Source organism: Mandrillus leucophaeus, unplaced genomic scaffold (genome assembly GCF_000951045.1).
Source record: "Mandrillus leucophaeus isolate KB7577 unplaced genomic scaffold, Mleu.le_1.0 Scaffold566, whole genome shotgun sequence".
Classification (NCBI taxonomy): domain Eukaryota; kingdom Metazoa; phylum Chordata; class Mammalia; order Primates; family Cercopithecidae; genus Mandrillus; species Mandrillus leucophaeus.
The window spans coordinates 917,192-927,942 of NW_012106097.1; the positions used below are offsets into that span (position 1 = coordinate 917,192).

General features: G+C 38.8%; 1 protein-coding gene across 1 annotated transcript in view; it reads left to right on the top strand.

Moving 5' to 3' along the window:
• The window catches only part of PLD1 (phospholipase D1, phosphatidylcholine-specific), a 175,302-nt gene that overhangs the window by 132,222 nt on the left and 32,329 nt on the right, over window positions 1–10,751 (top strand). Inside the window, exons 22-23 of the mRNA XM_011998296.1 lie at window positions 5,139–5,252; window positions 7,263–7,312. Of these exons, the coding sequence (XP_011853686.1) occupies window positions 5,139–5,252; window positions 7,263–7,312 (164 nt within the window). The remainder of the gene's footprint in view (window positions 1–5,138; window positions 5,253–7,262; window positions 7,313–10,751) is intronic.

Here is a 10,751-nt window from a genome sequence, read left to right on the forward strand (position 1 = left end):
AGGCCTGCCTCTCTACCACTTCTCCTCTGCTCCTGCCACATCGCATAGCTGCTGGACGACATGCTCCACATTGCTCTGGAGTTCACCTGAAAGCAAGGCTCAGATCCTCCTGGCTCTCATATCCTCACATTGAAAAGAGAGTGGGGTCTATCCTGTTTTCCCCACAATTCAGCTTGAGGCCGAAGGACTGATTCCTTGCCCTGAGTCTTGCTCTCATTTCTCTACACTCCTGCCTCCGCTTAGAGAATCTCTCTCCAGTTCCCCAAATCTAAAAGAAGTTGATGTTTTTGTGTCCTGCTTCTCACCACTCTTCCGGGGTGAGAGGGCCACCCCGGGAGAAATGCCTGCTTCGTTTCTCCGGTCACAGAGTGGGGGAAGTTAACTCATTTAAAGGGAAAAATGATTTAATGTTTTGTAGCATTGGCCTGCCACATTTTTATTGTCTTATAACATTACATTGGGGTCATTTTAACACAGTACCAGCAGTATCGTGCTACTGAGCCTTCATAGTGGTCATTTTTAGTGGCTGCAAGATGATCATTCCATTGAATGGCTATAACATAATGTAGTTAACCATCCCTTTATTATTGGACATTTATTTCCAATTTTTAGCTATTATACATAGCACTGCCATAAGAGTTAGGGAATTTTGAAGAAAAACGTTTAACAAGAAGCCTGAGAATGCTGTTTTATAGAAATTGAACTAATGTGGATGAAGTGGTTGCTGGCATGATGGGTAGTTATCCGGGGCTTAGTGCCCACTAGCCATTATCTTGCTTTTAAGATCATATATATTTTATACACTAGGGGCTCAGATTCTTACCCTAAGCTGATTGCTATCATTTCCCCAACCCCCATGTTGTGAGGATTCAGTATTTCCGAAGGGCATTAGATTCCTCAGCAGCTGGAACTCTTGTCCTCTGTGGATTGGATCAAGGAGGCAGATTGGACATAGTGTCCCATGGAATCTTCTGTGCTTTGGCTTACATTCAACCACAATTTTGCATTTGAAATTCCAGAGCCCTTTTTTCTACAGCAGTGAAAATCTAAATAGTTTCCACTAGTTTTGCTGAACACAGTTCAAAATTTTCATCATTCAGGAAATTTATGAGCTACTATATTGTAAAATAGGAAAGGGTTTGAAATGGAGCTAAGAGAGTCCTAAAAAGAAGAAAATGTGAATATTCTGATTCCTACAAACTAAAATTTGCAAGAATGTCTTATAATATTTTTATAGGACATTTCTCAATATCCTACATATGAGATCTCCCTTGTAAAATCATTTTTGCTTTAAAAAAGGATAAAATAGAACTGTCTCTTACAAACATCATCACAAACATTTGTGTCAAAAGACCAGCAATACCACTTGTAAGATTTTTCCAACAAAAGTAAAAAATTACTTTTGTTAGTCAACATAAATATCAAAATATTTATTTTGAAATAGAAACAAAATTAGAAGCAATTTAAATGCCTGTCAATAGAGAACTGGTTTAAATATTAAAGTACAGATACATGGTAGAATATTAAATATTAAAGTACAGATACATGGTCCCTGTTCTTAAAAAGCAACTATGTTCTGATGTGGAAGGATTTCCAAGATACCCTGTTAAATGGTAAAAATCATGTTCAGAAAAGTGTTTAAAGTGTTTATAGTATTCTAATATTTGTGTAGAAGGAAAAAGTACATATATTCTTACAAATTCATACACTATTTCTAAAAGAACATGGAGGAAACTGTTAACAGGAGTTGCCCTCAGGATGAAGGAGTGAGAGAGAATTTTTTTCACTGTATAATCATCTACCTCTTACATTTTGTACTATGAGCATATGTTACTCATTTGAAATTAATCTATTTGGTGGTTCCTCAAAATGCTAAACATAGAATGACCACATGACCCAGCAGTTCCATTCCTGAGTATAGTCCCCAAAGAACTGAAAACAGGGACTCACAGATACTGTATGCCAATACTGATAGCAGTATTATTCACAATAGCCAAAAGGTGGAAACAGCACAAGTGTCCATCAGCAGGTGAATGTGATATGTACATACCATGGAATATTATTCAGTCTTAAAAAGGAGGGAATTCTGACACATGCCACAACATGGGTGAACCTTGAAGATGTTATGCTAAGTGAAACAAGTCAGACATAAAGGACAAGTATTGTATTATTCTAATTACATGCAAAATCCAGAACCAGCAGATTCATAAAGACAAAGCAGATTAGAGGTTACCAGGGGGTACAGGCAGGGAAAAACAGGGTAGTTATGACTGGATAGTCACCGAGTTTCTGTCTGGGATGTTGAAAAGGTTTGGGATAGATCATCATGATAGTTATACAATATTGTGTATGTAATTGATGCCATTGGACTATACACTTAAAAATGGGGTCTGGGCGTGGTGGCTCACACCTGTAATCCCAACACTTTGGGAGGTCGAGGCGGACCGATCACCTGAGGACAGGAGTTCGAGACCAGCCTGACCAACATGGAGAAACCCCGTCTCTACTAAAAATACAAAAGTATACAAAATTAGCCAGGCATGGTGGCACACGCCTGTAATCCCAGCTACTCAGGAGACTGAGGCAGGAGAATTGCTTGAACCCGGGGGGCAGAGGTTGTGGTGAGCCAAGATCACGCCATTGCGCTCCAGCCTGGGCAACAAGAGCGAAACTCCATCTTAGGAAAAAAAAAAAAGGGTAAAATGGCAAATTTTATATTATATGTATTTTACCACAATAAAATGTCATTTAATTTAAAGAAAATATAACTTTATTTAAAGAAAAAAGTATGTAATATATTATATACATTTTACAAATAAAATGTAATTTAATTTAAAGAAAAAAACTCCTGTTCAGCTTAGCCTCTTCTCTACCAGAAACTTCCCCAGAAACATTTTTCCAACCTGATCCCATCCTCCTAAAGCAAATAATACCAAGTGTATAGCATGTGCCAGGCAGGGTTCTCAATTGAGCACTATCAAAACCAGAAAGATATGTGGACAGGCATCCTGTGTTTCCAAGGAGCTTATCACGTAGCCTAGAGAGCAGATGTGTGTATCACTATCGTGTGAAGCAGAAAGAGTGCTGAACAGACATCCTAGCCATGTGCTGTGAGTGCCGAGGCAAGAATAAACCAACTCGGACTGGAAGGGCCAAGATGGCTTGGCAGAGGAAGTAGCCGATAAGGTGACCTAGAAGAAGTGGGATTCATTGGAGGCCCGGAAGGCTGATAAGCCAAGCTTTATTGGTAGGAAGGTGTACCTCTGAACAAAGGGTGGTAGTCTCCTGTCACTAGGCTGTGGTTATGGGAGGATTATACTGTAAGGCAGTATAATCCTGAATTCTGAAAAGGCAGTTGAGGCCAAATGACATCCATTTTTAAGTGTCCAGTTTAATTTATTTTGAGTTTTAAATGTTGGCTGTGGGGAAATAGCTTAATAGCTTAGGTTTTTTGTTTGTTTGTTTGTTTGTTTCTGTTCTTTTTCACTATCCTGCTCACCATATAGGGATATGAGCCTTTTATTCTTATCAAGCAGCAAACTTGAACAGTTTACATTTTTTAATGTTTTCTTTCCAACTCAAACTATGTTTGCCATCTAGTGATTAATCTATGCCATTACAACAACCTACTTAATTTCTTTGTTTCTTAGCAAGGCAGCCAAACTCACAGGCCTCCAAATTCCGTTGTTGGTAGTCATTTTTGCCCTGAACTTCTCTTCCCACTTGCCCTCATGTATACATCGACATTCAGAGACATCAGTAATAAAATCTGATCCCCCAAAGAGTACTATAATATTCACATGAGAGAAAATTTTAGTTGGTTAGAAGAAAATGCACTTTAGAAATGAGAAGTTTAAGTAGGATCGGACTTGAAAATTAACCAATAACAACACACGTTTGTGTGACTGTAGTCCTCCCAGATATCCCGGCAAGATTCATTGATCACAGTGTATGTCACATTCCTTTCGAGGCTTTTTCTTCTTCCTGTATATCCTATAAATAGAGACAAGAATGTTAATAGCTTTTGATTCTGAATAAATGGTACCTATTTGGAGCATACTTCAAATTTCTGACTTTCTGAATGCCTGTCAAAGAGGGAAACCTACACTTTCTTCTTCTATTGTTATATCATTGAGTAGAATTCATTTTCCGTCAAAGGTTGTCGTTAATCACTTGAGACAGTGGGACATGAAATACTGTGTTGTATGTGCAGGGGGCTTAAATGTACATATTGGCCACTCAGAATTCTTTTTTTTTTTTTTTTGAGACAGAGTCTCACTCTGTCGCCCAGGCTGGAGTGCAGTGGCGCCATCTCTGCTCACTGCAAGCTCTGCCTCTCGGGTTCATGCCATTCTCCTGCCTCAGCCTCCCGAGTAGCTGGGACTACAGGTGCCCACCACCACGCCCGGCTAATTTTTTGTATATTTAGTAGAGACGGGGTTTCACCGTGTTAGCCAGGATGGTCTCGATCTCCTGACCTCGTGGTCCACCTGCCTCGGCCTCCCAAAGTGCTGGGATTACAGGCATGAGCCACTGCGCCCGGCCGGCCTCTCAGAATTCTTAAAGGGCCTAGGGTAACATTTTACAGCTGAAAACTCAGAGTTTCTAAGCAGATAATGATGACTTCTGTTTTGGAAAATATAATAGATCCAGTGTGTCTTTTTGCCCCTGAGATCTTGGCTATGAGAACTGATTTACTCAACAATTATTAACTGAATGTCTACTATTTCCATGACTCTAGCTAGGTACTGTGTTAACTATTAAGATAACATCTTTTTTCTAAACTTTGTTATAGCCTCCTCTCCCTGCCTCTTTCCGTGGGATCCAAGCAAGGATTTCTTACACTGCATTTTGTCCTACAAGCGATTATGCTGTAGAGAGACAATGGGTACAATTTCTACTTTACTGCCAAGTTCAGCTTGTTATTCAGGCTATGAAGCGATAGCCTGGATGACAACTTCTGTCCTCCAGTCCAACAGCACCCCCCTCCCAAGTCCTGAAATGTGACAGAACGTGTTGACGTGTTGTAGGAAGCCATTCACTCAATCTCAAAAACCATGTGAATTGCTTGGCTGTCATTTAAAGCTGATACTACCTTTTATTTTTTGGGTGAATTTCTCTGCATCTGACCTTTGCAGGGAAAACCAGAAATACCGGGTATATGTCGTGATACCGCTTCTGCCAGGGTTCGAAGGAGACATTTCAACCGGCGGAGGAAATGCTCTACAGGCAATCATGCACTTCAACTACAGGTGCCAAAACTCTAAATGGTCTGTTTTGAGCTTTGGATCATGCGTGTAAGCTGATGAAGAGAATGGCAGTGTTTCTCTGCCTCCATTCAGTGGAATGGGGAACGAATGAACACTTTATCTTACTTTCAAATCTTGGCCTGTTTGCTAGTTGGTAAAATTCAAATGGAGTCTACAATGATAAATGATTGGCCTAAGACACATGGCAAACATAAACGAACTAAAATATTAGTCCCTCTTGTATAGTTATTGTCTATTTCTATATATGTATAATGTTGATTGAAACTTATCTTTAAGTGGTTAAATAGCTATTGAGATTTACATGTACTTTGCAGTAAATAGAGAAAAAATAAATGCCTGAAATGGTATGATTTGCTTGTGTTTGGTTATGATTCTTTAGGTAGCAAGTCCTTCAACAAGGTTGATAATGATAGCTTCTGTTAGTAAATACATTTCCGGAATTTTGTTTTCTCTACCACATCTTTGTTAAAATGTTAGGGAAAGTTTTGTGCTTGATATTTTTAAAAGCTGAGTTTTTATATGTATTTAAAAGGGCACACTTGGGTTCCTCTTAAGGCTTCAGATATGGTCAGTGGAGCATTGTGAAAAGGGCTAGAAAGTGCTAGCTGGTGGCTGGGGGGAGCACAGGCTAGAGAGCCTGCATAGAAGGGGCTGGAAAGGCACCTCTGACCTTATTTCAGGGTCACTTAACCAAAATCTCTTATTTTTGTGAACCACCTGTAGTTTCTCACCTTTCTAATCAAACCCTTTTGAAAGGTGGGAGAGGACGAACGATACCTTACATAGAACCCTTGGTAAGTAAAGCAGATTAGGGGTCAGGGCCTTGGTCAAATCGGGGTGGAGGCTTAGATGCCCTCCTGCTTGGGCCCCCTCCCCAGATTCTCCTGCTGGAGGATCTGTGCCCAGTTTGAGTGCACCATTGTAGTGGAAATTTTTTTTTAATGCTCTTTTTTCTCACTGATGTTTCAGACTTGTATCTGTTTATCTGCCAGCATTTCAAGGATATATTTTGTTTGTTTCCTTCAGAGTGCTTTGCCTTGTTGCAGTACAAGGGAGCTTTAACTGTGCTTTGGCCTATATACTTGGACTGAAGATTTGCACATTTCTAATATTATCTGATTTACAAAATGATAAAAAAAGCTTTTCAAGTATTTAAGGCTCTGACATAATGTTTAATTGAATTTTATCAATTTCATTCACCATTCTAATATTATTTTTGCAATATTGTCAATTGTAATTGTTTCCTATGACTATTTTCTTGCCTTCGAACCAGCTGAACGAAATAACACATTTGGCTTTTGTTCAGAAACAAAATCTATAACCTTTTACTATGCAAAAACATCTCTATTTGCTGGCATCATCTTTAATAATATCAGCATTTCTCAGGCATAAGTATACTCTTTATTACTCTCATAGAACAAGCAGATGAAGCATAGAATTTTTGGTTTTGTCAGATTTTATAATTCATGAACGATTATCAGAGTCTTAAGAAACAAAATCATTAGCAGAGTCCTTTATCTAAGACTATATTTTTCATTTTTAAGTGGTTTTGCTGACTTTAGAGACAGCCCATTCTAATAGTTTAATTCGTAAATTATTCTGCTAAGTGCTTGCCCTTTTCACCTCTGAGAGCAATGTGATTCTGTAAGTATTCTTATCTACTGATGCATTCTAAATTTATCTTTGCTGTTATCCAGTTTTGTAAGAGGGAAAGTTCATTCATGACCCATCGTTTTTCAATAGCCTCTCTTTCTAAAATCTGACATGAATTTTATAACGTTTCTATTTACCCAACTCAAAACAACTATCATGTCCCATTAGTAACAAAAGTGATATTCATGTAACTTTTTAGCATTTAGAAATATATGTAGCATCTTCTCATGGAAGCACTTGTTCTGTTTTTACTTGTGTTAGAATTAAACCTACAGATACTGCATGGGATTGGTTGTCTTGAAACCTCTGTAATTATTTTTTTCCTTTATATATTTTCAGAACCATGTGCAGAGGAGAAAATTCCATCCTTGGACAGTTAAAAGCAGAGCGTAAGTAACTGCTTTTTTTCTCATCTGGTTGTTTTTTATTATGAAGGCGAGGTATCAGTAATCATTAACGTTTCACAGTGTGATTATAGAACTCTATTTATAAAAGGTACCCCACAAAATGTTCACCTGTAATAAAGCATTTATTCTCATTAAGTTGCCCAAACCATTATTCAAATGAAGACACCAAGACTAAATAGGTAATAAAAACTGAGCATCTTTATAATTTCTATTTATTTTTGTTTATAATTATTTTGATAACAATCATGAGATATTATAGTTGTTTGTTCTTCTTTATCTACTGAATGCAATTTTTTATACTTTTCAAAGACGCTTTCACAGATGTCTTCTTTTTTTTTGAGACTGGGCTTCATTCTTGTTGCCCAGGCTGGAGTGCAATGGCACGGTCCCAACTCACTGCAACCTCTCCCTCCTGGGTTCAAGCAGTTCTTTTGCCTCAGCCTCCCAAGTAGCTGGGATTACAGGCATGCACCACCACGCCCAACTAATTTTTTTTTGTACTTCTAGTAGAGACAAGGTTTCACCATGTTGGCCAGACCTGTCTGAAACTCCTGACCTCGGGTGATCCGCCCGCCTCGGGCTCCCAAAGTGCTGGGATTACAGGTGTGAGTCACCATGCCCGGCCTCAGATGTCTTCTTAATTGATTCTTCTACCTAGTTCTTGGCTACAATATATCGTAACTAGAGGTTTACGTATCTATATCTCCCTGAACTATGGGTTCAGCATATAGTGGGCACTCAATATTGCCCTATATCTCTGTGCAATCGAAACAAACTAAACTGGAGTCAGAACCCAAGTTGTATGACTTCCAGTTCAAGTTGGGTCCAGATTGTGAAAACCTGGACAGCCACACTAAAAAGGCTATGTTTTATCCAGAAGGCAAGAAGAGTTTGGTGGACACCTCTGAGCCCCTGGAGCAAACTCATCAAACTGACATTTATATGAAGATTCATTTACTGTTGGTAAACAGGGTAGAGATGGTGGCAGGCAAGAGACAAAGGTACATTGGTAATGGAAAAGGAGGGTCATGTGTGGATAAGATTGTGAGGGAAGACTTGAGGGAATGTGGGAGCAGGAGAGGAAGGGAAGTGTCAGCTAATTCTGAGTTTCAATCCAGCGGACCAAGAGAATGGAGCTGCCACAGGAGGTCTGGAAAAGGCAGGAGGACTCGTCCTAATCATGTGATGCCCTTCAGAGAGAATATAAACCTCAACTGAGTTTTTTGAAGGAAGATTTTATTTTATACTGGTAGCCTCCCAAATGGGGTGCACTGGATGATGTACTGGAATGTGGGTAGAAAATAATAGACTTTCCAAGTCTGTATATTTTTAGTTTAAAAGTAAGAAATTAGGACATCAGCAGGAATGGCAGAGGAAGGATCTCCAAAAATACAGTCCTACATAAAAGCAACAAAATACTGACAAAAGTTGTCACAATCAACTTCTTTGGACGGGGAAATTAAAGGCTTGTAACAATCCAAGGAGTGTTTAATGAAGAAAAACAGCTGAATCTTGGTAAGAATAGCAAGCTGTGTGGCATTTTAACTTGCCCTATACCCATCTCCCTCTTCTCAGCTCCAGAATAGTCTTAAAAGCCAACAGCTGCTCAAATCAGGGTGAAAACCAGCAGCCTAGCAGGCATTGGAGGGAGCAGATCAGGGTTGAGGCTCCCATGTCTCAACAATTCTCACAGTATTGTCATTATGTGACCCGTCTGGCACTTCCCTTTAAACTCCCATTCTAAGTACTTACATTTATTTCACCTGACTCAGACCTTGCTCAGTGCAAGTAGCCTTTTTAAAAAACCTGGGTATTTATGGCCGGTCCCGGTGGCTCACGCCTGTAATCCCAGCACTTTGGTGAGGCCGAGGTGGGCAGATCACGAGGTCAGGAGATCGAGACCATCCTGGCTAACACGGTGAAACCCCGTCTCTGCTAAAAATGCAAAAAATTAGCCAGGCGTGGTGGAGGGCGCCTGTAGTCCCACCTACTCGGGAGGCTGAGGCAGGAGAATGGCGTGAACCCGGGAGGCGGAGCTTGCAGTGAGCTGAGATCGCACCACTGCACTCCAGCCCAGGCGACAGAGCGAGACTCCATCTAAAAAAAAAAAAAAAAAAAACCTGGGTATTTATCAAAAACAATCAGCAACATTTATTTAGCATCACAGCTAACTGAAGCGGCAGTAACAGTTGAGTGAGCAAGAAGCTGACTAAAAATCTTAAAAGGAAAAGCTGAGGAAGGAGATCCCCTAGTGGGCACTAGAAACCTCCAACATATCCCTGGGAATCTGAAAGGTCATGGGTACGTGGAGGGCTGTGCCCATGCCCAGGGCAATGCGCATGCTCAGGAAAGGATTGAGCCGGCCCTAAACTCTCACCTCTAGCTGACCTTGAGGCTTTGTGCAAGCAGAAAGTGAAGCCTAAGACAGAGTTATAAACTGCATGCCGGAGCATGTAAGGCCTGTGGCCCTCACACACATACACAGAGCTCCTCAGTGAAGTGTAAGAAACTCATTTGGTACAGGCATTTAAGGAATTGTATAAAGTATGTTCTCTGGCCACAATGGAATGAAATTATAAATAATAAATTATTTATAAATAATATATTATTTATAATATAATAAATTTATAATATAATAAATTTATAATATAATAAATATAATATAAATAATAAATAAATAAATAAATTTATAATATAATAAATAATAAATTATAAATAATAAAAGGAAATGTTGGGAATTCACAGATAGGTAGAAATTATACAAAATACTTCTAAATAAGCAAAGAATCAAAGAAGATACTTCAAAGGACAGTAGAAAATGTTTTGAGATGAATGAAAATGAAAACAACATATCCAAACTTATGAAAGGCAGCTATAGCAATGCTTACAGGGAAATTTATAACTATAAACATTTATATTATTTAATAGAAAATAAGAAATCTCAAATCAATAACCTAACCTTACATTTTAGGAAAGTAGAAAAAGAAGAGAAAAATAAACCCAAAACAAGCAGAATAAAAGAAATAACAGATTGGAGGGAAAATAAATGAGATAATAGAAAAAAATAGAGAAAATTAGTGAAGCCAAAAGTTAGCTTTTTGAAAAGATCAACAAAATTGACAAACCTTTTAGGTGGACCAAGTAACAAATAGAGAAGACTCAAAGCACCAAAATCAGAAATAGAGGAGACATTACTACTGACTTTACAGAAATAAAATGGAGTGTAGAATACTATTAACAGTTGTATGCCAACAAATTAGCCCAGATAGATGGATAAATTCCTTTAAAGACACTGTATTAGTCAGGGTTACCTAGAGAAACAGAACCAATAGGAGAGATATATATATAAATTGAGAAATTATATAAATATAACTTCTCAGCCTCCATAATTACCTGAGCCAATTCCTCGTGGTAAATCTTT